This window comes from Protopterus annectens, chromosome 3.part0 (assembly GCF_019279795.1).
Source record: "Protopterus annectens isolate FY-2018-M chromosome 3.part0, PAN1.0, whole genome shotgun sequence".
In the NCBI taxonomy this organism is placed as follows: domain Eukaryota; kingdom Metazoa; phylum Chordata; order Ceratodontiformes; family Protopteridae; genus Protopterus; species Protopterus annectens.
Genome location: NC_056731.1, coordinates 788,359,974 through 788,375,915, shown reverse-complemented (window position 1 = coordinate 788,375,915; position 15,942 = coordinate 788,359,974). Strand labels below are relative to the sequence as shown.

The 15,942-nt window shown below is 41.6% G+C and overlaps 1 protein-coding gene across 1 annotated transcript in view; it reads right to left on the bottom strand.

Moving 5' to 3' along the window:
* TRIP13 (thyroid hormone receptor interactor 13) overlaps positions 1-15,942 on the bottom strand; it is a 1,214,790-nt gene that overhangs the window by 210,871 nt on the left and 987,977 nt on the right. The window contains exon 12 of the mRNA XM_044065139.1: positions 2,956-3,068. Within this exon, the coding sequence (XP_043921074.1) occupies positions 2,956-3,068 (113 nt within the window). The remainder of the gene's footprint in view (positions 1-2,955; positions 3,069-15,942) is intronic.

Below are 15,942 nucleotides of genomic sequence, written 5' to 3'. Positions count from 1 at the left end.
ACTAACATCAAGGGACCTAACATCATCAGAACCACTCAAGTTTGATTTGGTCTGAACCACTTATATTCTGGACTTGGTCACTAACTTGAGCTACAAAATCTAAGAAGGGAAACCAGAATCGGGACTGGTAACAGTACATATTAAATGGCACTATCCTAGATTTAGGCGCATCATTCTGCCATTGTTACTGATGGCAGGAATAAGGAGAGGCTCATGGTTTCCCTGAAGAGACCTTACTTCAGTGATTAACTTTAGATTTTTCATGCTCTACACTCAGATTATTTTACCATCTGAATAGTTCCTATGTAGTCTCTCCACATTCCTTAAGCCCTCTAGGTCTCCTTATTGGTAATCCCAGATGCATCACAGGCTGCCACTGGACTCCACAGAAACCACAGCTTGATGGCTACCAAATCTTAAACACAGAGAGTGAGGAATGCATGGCACTGTGTGGAAAGGTGTGGGGAGGTATCATGTTGTGGTGACTCAGCCCAACCCCTAGATAAGGGAACAATATGTAATGACAACACATGACATTCACACCTGCATATCATGAGCTAGATGACCAGTCACTCCTCCTTGCATTCTTTAGCTGATGCTTGCAAGAGCTCCAGTCCCCATCAGAGATCATCATGGCAATGGTTAATGCCACACCCTCCCATGAGGTAGGAAAGCTGATCAAAGGCCATTACTTAATTTACCCCAGCTGAAGCGCTCTCATGTCCAGAACAGATTCTTCAGACTGCATTCAAGAGATGGACAACTTCCCTCTGAACCAGTGACGCAATTAAATGTCACTTTCAGATTCTAAAGATGACTTTCTTTTTCCTCTCTTCTGGTCTGTTGCTCCTCCTAAGGAAAGAGGAGGTTTTATGTGCCTTTCCTACTCACAGCTCAACATAAATGTTCACTTCTCACTTGGATGCAGCAGAAAGGGGAAATCCTGCATATTTACACTTTCAGCAGATGCAACTCTAAATGGCACACACTGTTTTTTGAAATAGTCAGACTTGGACTGAATTTAGTATAAGATTAGCACCTCTTTATTGCCATGTTCAGCTCCTAAACAATATAAACACTTTAGACATTTTATCCTGAGGTGGGGTTTGTTTTCTACTTTTTTACTGTTAGCTTACCCGAGGACAAAAATGATGTTAACACTACAATTAACATGTTGGTGTTGGGGGGGGGGGGGGGGGCAGTAGTTTTCAAAATTAAAACTGCTTTGAAATTTTGATGCATCCTTGAGCCACTCTGCAACAGGAAAGTATTGAAGAATCCAAGATGGCAGCTCCTTTTTATTGCTGTGGAAGTGGCTGCTGCTAAGAAGGCTGATACTGGACACACATTTGTAGCAAGAAATAATACCATGATTTGGCTCTGCTGGAAGAAATACCTCAAGTAAGTTTACAAATTCATATACTACTGTGCATTTTGAAAATGTAACAGAGCTGTACACAACTCCTTTCTCTACGCAACTATGTTTTTAAATTTCTACTCAGTCAAAACACTACTATTGCTGCTGTTGATGTTAGCCCCCCCCCCCCTCTGTTTTTTGGTCCCAGGCATCCTTCAACATGACTGCCAGCTGCAACTGCTTAGCTCTCTTCCATGGCTCCAACCTCCCTACAAGTACTATCTGATGAAAAAGGAAATGGGAAAATCCTTGCTTGCCACTGGTATTACCCCTCAGCTGAGCCATTTGTTTTGCATGTTCAGGAATGAGGCAAGAAAGTCCAATGAGAACAGCACCACATATATTCACTACTGCAGACAGAATCATACCTCTCAAGTGTACCTCATTATGAGGAACATACCTCATTTGGGGTTTTAAAAAGCTCCCGTTCCACGAAGTTCCTCAAAGTTCCACACTGAAAGACTGTCACACATTCATTGTCAGGAATTTTTTTTAAGTGAAAGCCATTGTAAATAGAAATGAATCAGATTAATTCATTAAAAGAGCTTCTTTATAAGTAAAACCAGCATATTTTAACCATCATATGACCTTCCTAGTTGAAGTTGTTAGTAAGCCATTAGTATGTGTTCCACATTTTGCCCATTTGTTCCATATTGTGAGGGCTAGTGTTCCTCATTTTGGAGATGGAAGGTTGAGAGCTATGGACAGAATGTTTACTGTATAATCTATACACATGCCCCTTACAGATATCAAAGTATACCAAATGTAAAAGCAACCAGAAAACATTTCTGAAGAACTGAATACAAAAGATATTCTACTGCCATTAAACAAGTTGGACTCAAAGTTATAAACACTGTGAACAATGTTTATGATTTTAATATTTGTGCTTTATGACATTCTGTATGTAATTTACTAATTACATACATTAGTTAATATGTGGGATCCATCTGACAGGCTCATAAGTAAGTACTAGGCTAGATGGCCTTGCGAGCCATTTTAAGCCTTGACAATTTTAATTTCAAAGGTAACCCTCAAAACCCTTTGCCACGTGTCTGTAAACACCTTAACAATTATGCAAACATCAAAGCCCCTATTTTTTAAATAACTCCAGCAACTGTGTTTGAGAATGAAGATCATACCTGGCTGCAGGAAAAGGCAGGAATTATTAATGGCAAAGGCTTGGTCTGGTTATGGTGAGATGACATGCTGTGTGCTAGTAATGAAGGGGTTAGCTGACTGATTGAATCTCCTTGTGTTTTTATAGTAACAGCTCTAAAATAATGCACAAAAACAACATCGCAATATGTGTATTTTAAAATGAAAACTCAAGCGATTATCTTCTCTTAGTGTCACACTATTGTAGGTCTAAACCTAAAAAGATGAGTAAGTGCTCTGCACTTGCCTGTTTATTATGTCTGTCAACATTAATTCCATGTTATCTAGGAAATGCTGTGCACAAACACATAGCATTACATAAGCTGGGCTAAAAAGTGTCTTCAACCTGTGCTAGAAATTATCAGAAGAAATAGAAGACTTACTCTGCAACTTTATTCAGTGCAAGACTCAGTCTGGACACATTATTTTCTAAGTAGCCAATCATCTCCAGCTCTCTGAGGGTCAACAGCTGTTGTCTGGGGTAGATTATCTGGCACTGAAATAAAACAGAAGTGTGGTAAATACACATTTATTTTTCTTAACATTTGGTTAGGACTGTGCATTATGAAAACTAAAAGATTTAAGCTATCCAGATAAAACTTGCAAAATATTTTTCTAATACTTCTAAAAACATTGCCCAGTTAAACAATGCAATGTGAAAGCCATGTAGAAGTGTCCACTTATAGAAGAAAATGATGTTTCTCAAAAAGTCCATTATGGACTCATTTTCAGATGCACATAATTAAGTATTTAAAATTATAAAAATGAGTACAGAAAGCAACTGCTCGATTTACATTTCTCCCTAAATCAAGTACATGTTCTTGTACAATCCTCCTAAATCAAATACTTGCTTTTGTAGTTATAACTGTATTTTACAGACTAAAGATCTATGTTTGAAGTAATACTAATAGAGGTCAATGGACTATGAAAACACAATTTTTCCCTCCGAAAAGCTTTGCACAAATGGGTCATTGTCAGTCTCTTCAAGAAGTACATGTTTTCACCTGATTCCACCACTAGCTCAGTCTACCACTGATTTATTAAAGTATCAAGAAAAAGGCAAACATTACATGGCAAATTTACTGTTGAAATTAATTGTGTCAAACCTTGTAGTAGATAAAGAGCTGCTGTTAAATATATTTTCTATTACTAAATACAAAAAATAACATGATGCACATAAAGATACTGACTTCTATGTATCTTTAGGCCCTTGCATGCTGCACAATTGGCTTTTTTTTTTTTTTTTTTTTTTTAAGGAACAACATTTTGTTATAGGTTCATAAGGTGTGTACTAGGCTAATAGCCCTGGAGCCTTTATAAGCTAGCCCACAGAAGTGCCCCGGCATTGTGCCGTATCCCCGGGGTGAACTTTCTATTTATAGGCTCATAGGTGTATACTAGGCTATAATCAGCCCTGCCAAGTCTCGAACCCAGGATGCTGTGTACTACAATGACAGCAACATACCACCACACCATCTGAGCAGTAAAGAAGCCACAGGCCCTGATGAGATTTGAACTCATGACCCCTGGTTTACAAGGGCAGTGCTCTAAACCCTGAGCTAGAGAGCCTAAAATAATCACCCCTGCGATGTCTCAAACCCAGTACCCTGTCAACTACAGCATAGTACATTAGCCCACTAAGTCACTCAGTTCTCGCAATTTCATATACTGTCAATCTCCATCACAATGGACTTGTTATTTAGGCACTAATTGTTACTACAACCATTTTAAAATTGAATGTTAATATAACACTAATATATGAACTTCATATCAGACAATTAATACTTACGTGTAACTTTCTATAAATTTCCATTGGTAAATCCACATATCATAAAACTATTCTAGCTAGTCTTGAGTTGTAGATTGATTTAACATTGTTCCTTAAACAAAAACATTTAAAACACACAGATTATTTACAATACAGATTGAAATTAAGAATTAACTAGTGACAGTATTGTTTAATCAGTCCTATATTACAGATCTTAACTGGACCAGTGACTTCATAACATGTATTGCAGCCAACTTTAGTAAATAAATTAGACTGAAAACAAATAATGCAATTTGTCTATCCAAAAAGAGAAGAATGCTAATGCAGGACAGAAAAAAAAAAGCATGGAAAGAATGACAAAAACATAAAACATCTCAATATCTTGAAAACTTCAGAATGTTTCGTAATCATATTAAAAAGCAAATAAATGAAGACAAAAAACTACTATAATAACTTTCAGAATAATACTAACCACCAAAATTGTGGACATTCATGAAAGAAATCTTACATACTGGCCAAAAATTCAACCCAAATCCCTTTCTCGATAACTCATCACTCAAAACTGCAATACAGTTCAACTCTTATTTTACAGATAGTATAGCATCTATAACCAAGGGTTCCTCAACATCTAATCCCAGCCATGTCCGACAGCCACATATCACCACATCCACTTTTGCCTTCAAACCTGTTCCCACATCCTATTTAAAACTACTTTTGAACAAACAAACTGCGTGCCTCTTCAACTGATGACCTTCCAAGAGAGTAGTTAAAAATAGCAGACAACAGCATTGCCTATCCTGTCTCAATCCTTATAAACAAGTCAATCCAGGAATCACATGCTTCCTCTCTCTGGAAAAGTCACACATTATCCCTCTGCACAAAGGAGGAAATTCAACAGACATTAATAACTTTAGAGCTATAGCAATCTTATCTCCCCTTGCTAAAATATTACAAAAATGTATTCAAAAACTATTGCTTGACTACATCCTGCAGGAAGAACTCCTATCCCCCTACACAACATGGTTTCTGTCCTTCCCATAGTACTATAGCACTGACCTTCTAACTTACATAGATACTGTCAAATAAAGCAAGAGATAATGACTATTCCCTATTTCTGGACTTGTCTAAAGCCTTTGCCACAGTTTGCCACAGCATACTTCTACTTCAAATGTCCTCACTAGGTTTCTCTCAGCCCACCCTTCTGTGATTCAAAAGCTACCTATTCAATAGGCATTAGTTAGTAAAATGGCACCCCTCACTCTCTCTCCTTACCTCCCAGTCACAACTGGTGTACAACAAGGCTGTATCCTTGGTCCCCTCCTCGAACATTATCACCAGCACCCTCTATATTTCCACTCAACAGGCCAACCAATACAATACGCAGATGATTCAACTCTCATTTGCACATGTGACAATATGGTACACCTCAAAACAATTACACAGGAAGCTTTGACAGCAACTGAAACATGACTTTGTAATTCACAACCCATGCTCAACCCAAAAAAGGCCAAACTACAAGTTATTTTTCCCCAGATCCCTCTCTCATGAAAAAACAAAATTTACAGTCCTCTCCTGATAATACAATCACTGAAGTCACTTCTCATAGCAAACTATTAGGGGTGATAGTGGATGACAATCTTGTATTCAACCTGCATATACAAAATTGCATAAGAAGAACTCATCAAAAACTAAGGATGCTTTACAGAACCAAAAACTTTCTCACTGACTCAACTAAAATTAGAAGTTATGTACCTACCATAACGTTCCATGTTAGTTGTCTTCTCTCGCCTTCTTTCTTGCTGGATGGATTCGGAGCCGATCCTCGGCTCCGACTCGGCACTTGCTTTAGCTCGAGAACTCCTTTTACCAGCTCGAGGCAACCCTATATCCCATGATGCAAGGCGGAACTACCTCAGATCTCGTTTGGCAGCTAACTTACCCTGCTAAAGGTTATCCTAACCAAATTAGGAACAAAATTTCCTAAAAGAAGTCCTCATAACAAAGATCCAGAGGAAACAAACTATTAAGAACTCTTCAAGATCTGTCCAGGCCAGGGGGAAGGAGGGAGGGACGCAAGAAAGAAGGCGAGAGAAGACAACTAACATGGAACGTTATGGTAGGTACATAACTTCTAAATGTTAAGTTGTCAATCTCTCCTTCATTCTTGCTGGATGGGACCGCGTCCCTAGCACCTGTATCCCGGGTGGCTCAACGGAACAGACTCTTGAGAACTGTGGAACCAAAACTGGCCCTATCTCTGGAGGCCAAATCCAACTTGTAATGAGAAACAAAGGTATGAGGCGTGGCCCAAGTAGCTGCTGCACAAATGGTATCAATGGGAAGTCTATCCTGAAAGGCTGCAGAAGTGGATAGACTCCTGGTGGAGTGTGCTTTTGGCTTAGAAGATAGTTGTTTGCCTCTGAGAGAGCACACATAGGAAATGGTGGAAGTCAACCATCTGGATAAGGTCACTTTAGAAACTGGAAGACCTAACCTGTTTTCTGCATAAGAGACAAACAATTGGTCCGATTTTCTAAATTGTTTAGTCCTATGCAAGTAGTACCTGAGCTGACGATGGACATCCAAAAAATGCAATTTCTGTTCAGCTCTGTCAGAATAGTTAGGGAAAAAGACTGGTAGATCTATAGATTGGTTAATATTGGTTTGAGATACAACCTTGGGGAGAAAAGAAGGGTTAGTTCTTAACGATACCCTGTCCTTATGAAAACCAAATAAGGTGAACGAATACAGAGAGCTTGAATCTCGGAAACCCTTCTTGCAGAAGTGACAGCCAGTAAAAATATAGTTTTCCACGTCAATAACTTCAAAGAACATGAAGCAGATGGTTCAAGGAGGTAGAATCAAGGATGCCAACATTAAGTTTAGATCCCATTGCGGAGGAGGATGCTTTATAGGTGGCTTTAGGAGAAAACTCCTCTCAAAAAGGCCTTGCATAATCTATGAGACATGATGTTATTGTCATGCAAGCCAACATGATACTTGGAAATAGCAGCCAGTTGTACTTTGACTGTAGATGACGAGGATCCTGAATGAAAAACCTCCGCTAGGAAATCTAAAACAGAATGTACGGGAGCAGTAAAAGGATCAATATTTCTGGAGATTGCCCAAATCGAAAACCGTCGCCACTTGCTAGCATAAACAGTCCTAGTGGACGACTTCAAAGAAGACACTATAATGTCTCTGACAGAGTCAGAAATCATTGGTAGCCTGGCTAAGGAAGGAAGTGGAGCAACCAAGCAGTGAGGTTGAGAGAATGAATGGCCCGGTGCTGCTGACCCGACTGGTGGATTAAGAGATCCGGAACTGGGTCCAGATGCCAGGGCTGCACCAGAAGGTGACGATGCAGAGATGGAAACCAAATTTGTCGAGGCCAATATGGAGCAATGAGGATCAATTTGGCTCTCAAAACGGTGGCTTTCTGAATGACTTGTGGAATCAATGGAAAGGGAGGAAAAGCATAAAGAAGTCCCCGAGGCCAATCCTGGGTTAGAGAGTCTCTCAGGGGTTGGCCTGGAAGGGGAAATAGAGTGAAATAGTCTGGGCACTTGTTGTTTTGAGGGGTAGCGAAAAGATCGCAACAAGGAGTGCCCCACTTCAGAAAAATCTGATCCACTACAGATTGATTGAGAGACCACTCATGAGGCATCAGAATAGATCTGCTTAGCCTGTCCGCCAATAGGTTGGACCTGCCGGGGATGTGCGTTGCTATCAGAAACCGCTGAGAAGAGATCGCCCATTGCCAAAGTCTGAGAGCTTCTTGACATAAGGGATAGGACCTGGTTCCGCCCTGTTTGTTGATGTACCAGACCACGGACATGTTGTCCGTCTGTACTGCAATAGTCCCGTGGGAAGAAAGTCGCCGAGGGCTTGCAACGTTAAAAGCACTGCTCTCATCTCCAGGACATTTATGTGCAGATGGTATTCTATGGGTTGCCATGTCCCGTGGACCATCCTGCCCTGATAATGCCCCCCCACCCGATCAGAGAGGCATCCGTGGTGACTGTGGCAACTGGAGGAGGGGGAACAAAGGGTCGGCCCTGATGAAGAAGGGGGGGAAGATATCCACCAGCCCAGATGAGCCCTGCAAGACTGTGTCACTAAGATCTCGTGTCTCATCGGAAGATCGTGATACGACCACTGTGTGAAAAGCATCCACTGCAGGAGACGCATGTGAAAGCGAGCCAGTGGTAGAAGAACAATGGCCGCAGCCATTAGACCTAGAACTTTCAGGACAAATCTGGCTTTGATCTTTTTGCTTTGTAACAGAAGCCGAACAAATTTTTGGATGTCCAGAATTCTTTGATCTGTTAGTCTGGCTAACATATTGACGGTATTTAACTCTGCGCCTATAAAGGTGATAGATTGGCAAGGCAGCAGAGAAGATTTTACGAAATTTACTGAAATTCCCAGATTCTTGCAAAGCTGTAGGGTGTAGTCTCTGGACTGAAGAAGCTGACACTTGGTGGTGGCGGAGAGGAGCCAGTCGTCCAAATAAGGAAACACCTGGAATCCTAGACGTCTCAGGTGAGCTGTGACCACTGCCATGCATTTGGTAAACACTCTGGGGGCTGAAGTGAGACCAAAGGGCAGGGCTCTGAATTGGTAATGACTGGTCCCTAGCCGAAAGCGGAGAAACCTCCTGGAGCGCCTGTGAATCTTTATGTGATAGTACCCATCCTGAAGGTCTATAGAGCACATCCAGTTGTCCTTGCCCAGAAAAGGCAGAATGGACTGAAGCGTGACCATCCGGAATCTTGCCTTTTTTACAAATCTGTTCAGATTGCTGAGGTCTAATATTGGTCTCCACTCTCCCGTCCTTTTGGGGACCAAAAAGAATCTTGAGTAGACGCCGGATCCTACTTGGTCTGCCGGCACTGTCTGGACGGCTCTTTTTCTAGGAGTTTTGAAACCTCCTGTTTTGCCAAATCCCTTTGACCGGGTGAGATGTCTGGAAGGGATTGTAGAGGTACGGGAAACCTTACGAAGGGGATCTTGTAACCCTCGGATATAATCGACTGTACCCACTTCTCTTGGGATAGGGATTGCCAGGCTACTGGGTACAGTGAAATCCTTCCCCGACTGCCTCCAAGGGTGGACAGTCGGGCAACACCTCAGGGATGCTGAAAGGGCTTCTCAGGAAGAGACTCCTGTTGCCCTGGTTCTGAGGACCCCCTGCCTCTAGGGCGGCGTCTATTATTGTTGCCCCGTCTGCCTCTGGGGCTAAACTGACCATGTGTGTCCCGTGTACCTCCTTGGGGTTTACGGAACCACATCGTCCCCCCTTTCTGACCTTTGGGATATGGTCTCGAAGGAGCGGAAAACTGGACTCCAACGGCAGAAAGAGTCTTACCGTCCTGCTCACACCTGGTCAAGGTATCCTTCACTTGAGGCCCGAACAAAGCTGAACCATCAAAGGGGGTATTAGTGAAGGACGCCTTAAAGGGGTCCGCAAAATTACACAGCCGCATCCAGGCTTGGCGTCTAAGAGCAACTCCTGTGCCTGCGGCCCTACTCACTCCATCGGCCGCATAAGATATGAGCCGCATAGAGGAGTTAGATATGGAATTCAGGATAGCAAGCTGTGAGGCAATCTTTTCCTGAGCCCCAGCAGCAGAAGGATCCTGGACTACTTCACCCAGTTCTTTGAGAATATCTCGTTGAAGCCTGGTGACGTGACAAAGGTAATTCAGCGAACGCATAGCAAAGGTCGCTGAAGAAAACATCCGCTTTCCATACCTGTCCATGGTCCTAGAATCCTTGTTAGGAGGATGGACAGGTACTGAAGGATCCGCCAGTTCCTTCTTAGTGGCCGCCACCACCATAGCATCCACAGAGACACCTTTGGAAAGGAACTGTTTATCCGACGGGGCTGTAATGAACTTGGATGGTCTCCTGGGGACAGGTTCCACAAAATCTGGAGCGCCACGCCTTCCGAGCCACTACCTGCATGAGTGGGTCGAAGGCGGAGACACCCAGGAGGTGGAGGGTCGGGATCCAAAGCCTCCAGGTATCCCGACTCATCCTCGGAGGGGTCAATGGGGGGCCAATTCCCACTCTGTTTGAGGAGCTCAAGGATGTCTGAAAAGGAGACATCCACAGAGGGGACCGTGGGGAACCCTCCGACTCATCTAAGTCGGTATCAGATGTAGTAGACTCAGGGAGTCTGTGTGTTTCCTCTACACGCCCTCTTCCGAGGGGGTTCCCCTGCAGGGTCAGGAGAAACCTCAGAAGAGGAGGAAATTCCCAGTGGGGAAACCTGGGGCGATGGATCCCTGGGCCTGAGAGCAAGAGGCTGGCAAGAGGCATCTGCAGGCACTGATGAGGGAGGAGCTAGAGGGATAGACCGCTGACCAGGCTCAGAGGCCAGGACACTCCTCATCACCTCAAAGGCTCCTCTCCCCGGGAGACCGGAACACACCCGCTCCGAAGAAACAGGAATGGTCGGCTCCAAGGAGAGAGAAGGCTCCGAGGCCGATGTCGGTGCCGAGCTTACCAAAGCCGAAGCCCCGAGAGGGAGAGCGGGGTCGGACAAGGGTCCGATGCCACTAGCCCCCTCGGAGCCGACAGTGGAAACCCGACGACCGGATCCCTCCAAGGAAGGTCTCAAGGAGGAGATCGGAGCCGAGGACGACGGAGCCGAAGGATGTATCGGCTCCGGCATCGAAACAGTCGCTGTCCCAAGAAGCTCCGGCTCCGAACTCTGGTGTGGAGTCGGAGGAGGAAGTTCAAGAATTGGGGCTATAGCCGAAGTCTGTTGAGACGGGCTATGGAGCATTTGGGCCAGTGCCTGAGACTTCAACAGCCTGCTTACCACCCTCTCCAGGTCGTGGTCAGACAGCCTGGAAGATCTCGAAGATCGGCTCCGATGGCTCCGCTCCGACAAAAGAGGAGATCCCGGAGCCGAGTGGATACTCATAATAGAGGGGGACCGAGATCTGTTACGGGTCGAAGCCATCGGAGCCGAAGTCCCTAGAACTCCAGATGGAGCCGAGGATTTCTCGGCTCCGATGCTGGATAAAGTGTCGGCTCCAGCCGGAGCCGACAAGGCCACAGTAGTCAGGGTATCGGAGCCGGCCGGCACCGAACCCACTACTCGAATAGAAGAAGTATCGGCTCCGACGGAGCCGGAGCCACCGGAGGAGGCTTGGACACTGTAGCCTGAACCTTCGGTGGCTTAAGAGGTTTTCCTGACCCTGATTTAGGAGGAGAACCTTCCGGTTTAAGTAAACCTCGGAGGATAAGTTTGTTCCTCCTTTCCTGCAGGACTCTCTGGCTAAAAGCATGGCACAACGCACAGGAGTCCTGCAGGTGCAAAGGCCCCAGGCAATAAACACAAGAAGTGTGACCGTCTGTCAGAGACATTTTCTGACAGCACTGGTCACACTTCTTGAAGCCTGAGACCTTGCCTTCTTTAGACATCCTAGGAGGATAGAACACAAACAGTCCCACAAACACACAAATTAATCCCTTACACAGACACACAGGAAGGGATAACAGAAGGGGACTAGGCCTGACTAAACTACTTTATATAAAAACTTATAAAAGTTTATAAAAGGATTGAAAAATAGGGAATAGGGTGGGCTGTAACTAATTACAGACTACACTAACACTAACAGGGAAAAATAAACCCCTAACTACACTTTTTCTTATTTTACTAAGAAAAACTTACCTCAGCTGGCAAAGGAGACCTCTTTCGCTAAGCGGCAAACGAGATCTGAGGTAGTTCCGCCTTGCATCATGGGATATAGGGTTGCCTCGAGCTGGTAAAAGGAGTTCTCGAGCTAAAGCAAGTGCCGAGTCGGAGCCGAGGATCGGCTCCGAACCCATCCAGCAAGAATGAAGGCGAGATTGACAACTTAACATCTACACTTTCCACTTCTTACCTCCTCCACACTCTTCTTTATGGAGCTCCTATTCTTACTAGCTTCCAGGCTTCACAAAAATTAAAACTTGAACAATGTTATAACATTTTTGCAGTACATACCCCATTCAGAACCCCCCACTATATATCACTGAAAAGCCTAAACTGGTTAGAAACTGCCACATCAACTAACATATACACAACTTCTTACCACCTATAAAAATTATCCAGCACCCATCTGCCTTCCAGCACTAAACATGCTACACAACTATGTTTCCAGTCGGTCACTGCAAACCATTGACCAAAAACGCCTGTCTGTCTACAAACCTACCAAATCTGCTGGGCACGGTCTGCACTTGTACAAGATTGCTAAGGCCTGGAACTCCTTATTTGTTGCCATCAGGTCTATACTCTCCCTCCCATCTTTCAAAACTGCTCTGAAAGACTTCCTAGATAAAATCTGGCTCTGTTCTTGCTCAAAAATGGATAAACTATATCCCTAAATGTAAGCAAGTACCTTCTCATTCCTTATACCTCCTTGCTCTCTCTTTACTTATTTCCTTACTGCTAATTCTCTTCCCTGACTTTCTCACTAAATATAGCACAAGCCTGTTTTTCCTCTCTTCATGTTGAAATTCCTATTTGTGTTAGACTAATTTACCTTTACTTTCTCTACAAACTGTCCAAAATTTATAAGTATTAAATGATTTTCATACACTTTGCATCCATTCTTAACTAATGTTTTTATATTATATCTGATTTCTTACAATTGTTTAAACTGCATTTTTTTTCCATTTTTGAAGGTTGCATAATTATTGTTCTTAAAATGTTTTGTAATAATTTGGAGCTTTTCTCCCTGGGCCTCTGCTGAAAATGGGGTTCTATCCAGTTGGACTTTCCCGGTAATCATATGTCAATAAATAAATAAATAAATATGTGTCTCTCAGTCTTTTTGTCATGTGTCTATGCCTTCTTCAAGTTCCACATCCATTGTAAATTACTGCATAACCCGTTCAATTTCCTGTCTCTAATAGTTTTCAGTTTCACACTTTTAATCTTTTTCTTATTTTTACCTGCCTAAACCATCATGTTTGTCTTTGTTTTCCCCTTTTCTACTTAAGCTTTTATTAGCCACTATCAAAACTACTGACAGCAACACTTTCACCTCTTTTGCTATGTTATTTTACACCAGCTCAAACAAGAGCATCTTTTTACTGATGTCAAATTAGACTTAGCATAATTATAAATTCATTTATTTACTGAAACAACTATGTACAGTCCTAAAATACATGCTCTTAAGAACCTCTTTCTGAATCATACATATCCAATATTTGCCAGTTGTCTGTGAGAATGTTTAAGTCTCGTAGGAGTAATGAAATATTTGTGCAAACATTTTCATGCAGAAATTCTATATTCTCTCGATATATTTGCATATCTAGGGATAAGACATATTTCCCTCCACTAATTATTTGTGATACCTTTTTTATTTGTTCACTCCATATTATTTTTAATTTTATACTGCACATTTTCAAATCTAATTTTACCTTATATGCTCTACTTACTACTCTTTTTCCAGTCTGCCATTTCTATTCTTTCAGTTCTACTTTTAGTTTAACAAAATTACTTTACAACATCCTCATATTTTTCTTCAACTCTTTTAAATCTTAATAAAAATTATTTTGTGCAAGAAGCATTATTTTTACAGAACAGTATTGACAGCTACGAGATTATATAAAGGCAAACCTCATATGACAGACTACAAAGACTAACTTAAGAACATGAAACAAAGCACTGACCAGCTTAGTTGGCACCTTCTGGAACATTATTTCCAATCATAATTCACACATACTAAACTGACAGAAAAATAATATACTCATCTTCTAGTGCCTGCTCCGACAGTTGTATTTCAGAATGTTCTCATAACTATGAGCAAATTCACATGATCTCGCCAGTAATATTTCTTTATATAACATTGCATTCATTGCAGAACTTGTAATAAAAGCAAGGACAAAAATGCAATGGTAGACTGACCAGGTTTATAACTGCTTCTCCTAAGCAAGAAATGCTCCAAAGTATTTATTTTTCTATAGTGAGGCAGTTTTAGGTCTTCCAGTCCAAAATTGTAACATGCAGCTGAAGCACCACATCTCACAGTACATGAACACAGTCTCTTGGCCAAGCTTGCTTAGAAATGTTTGAATAAAAAAAACAATTTTGATATTTATATGTTATAGTACTTCCATACATATTAGCAAACATTAACACCAGGCCTGTTTATGCAAAATTGCTAGAGTTCAATAATCCATTCATCTAGCTTCAACCCATTTTATTAACTCTTCTCCTTTTATCATCTGCTCTCAAGATATTACTTTGTTCTTCCTCTTCCAAATACTCATTACATTTCCATCTCTTTCTTACTACTATACATAATACATCTTTTTGGAATTGTTCTATTTTTCCAATGTCTAACTACCTTTAAAGTGAAGACACGCATAATTTTATACATAAAAGGCTGCACATAATACTCTCTCAATATTCATTTTCTACTTCTGTCCAAATACTCACCTGTGATCCAGAAGTTGCCTCATTGGGGGCTATGCCTATCATGCTCTTCCATTTAGGAATTTTTTTTGAATCCTGAATCAAATAATTTAATCTAATCTGTGTGGCTTTTAGTATAGCCCCAATTCTGGTAGTCCCACACTACCACGTTCCTTTGTCAGAATTAGTTTCCTCAATGCACTCTCTTTTCTTCTTAATTTCCTTTTCCCCTATTCCTTCATATCTGATCTCGATTGAATCATATAAGAATGAACTACATATAGAACTAGTGGGACTAAAACCTATCAACTGCTTGTCTCTTCTTGTTGAAGCCCATCCTCAATTTCTTAAGCTGCTTCCTAAGCATTCCACCTCAGTCAAATTCCCAAGTATATCATCTTGTCATGGCTCCACTAATTAAAAAGGGAGTTATGTAGAAGGTCACATAATGGGACATAATTCATTACTACAGAGTTTATTTTTAAATCATGTTTCAGATTGGTTACATAATATTATGCCACCACAAAAATGGGTTATTTCTTATTTCTATTTCTCAATTTATATCCAGTTACATTTGATTGTCTTATGTCTCTGGTTATGTCTTTTGTCCCTAAATACAAAGCTAATACTAATGGTGAAAGTGGATACCTCTGCCCAGTTCCTCCTGTAAAAATGCAGCTCACCACCACACTTCTCCATATCTTGATCTCACCTATAAACATGGAGTATTAATGCTATCCATTTTTGTGGAAACCAAAATGACTCAATAGGTCTCCTAATAAATTCCCAGTTTACTCTGTGAAATGCCTTTTTTTGCATCCAAATTTATTAACATTAGTGTATCATTTTTGTTTAGTGCATTTTTTGAATCTTAAGAGTTCTGTCTATGTAGTCAAATGTTTACCTTCTATAAACCCACATAGATCACTATCCTGCCAAAATCATTACAAAGACTTCGTAATCATAACTCAGAATCAAGATGGGTCTGCATGACCCTGGATCAAGAGGATCATTCCACTTCTTTAGTATAAATGAAAGTTATATATTCATAATGAGATACATATGTTGTCAGTTTCAGTCTGGTTTAACCAGCCGGTTATTTTAATCAGACTTGGATCTGATGATGGATAATTTTCAAGACTTCTACTTGGCGAGCTCTAGCTCCTCCACCCATACTCC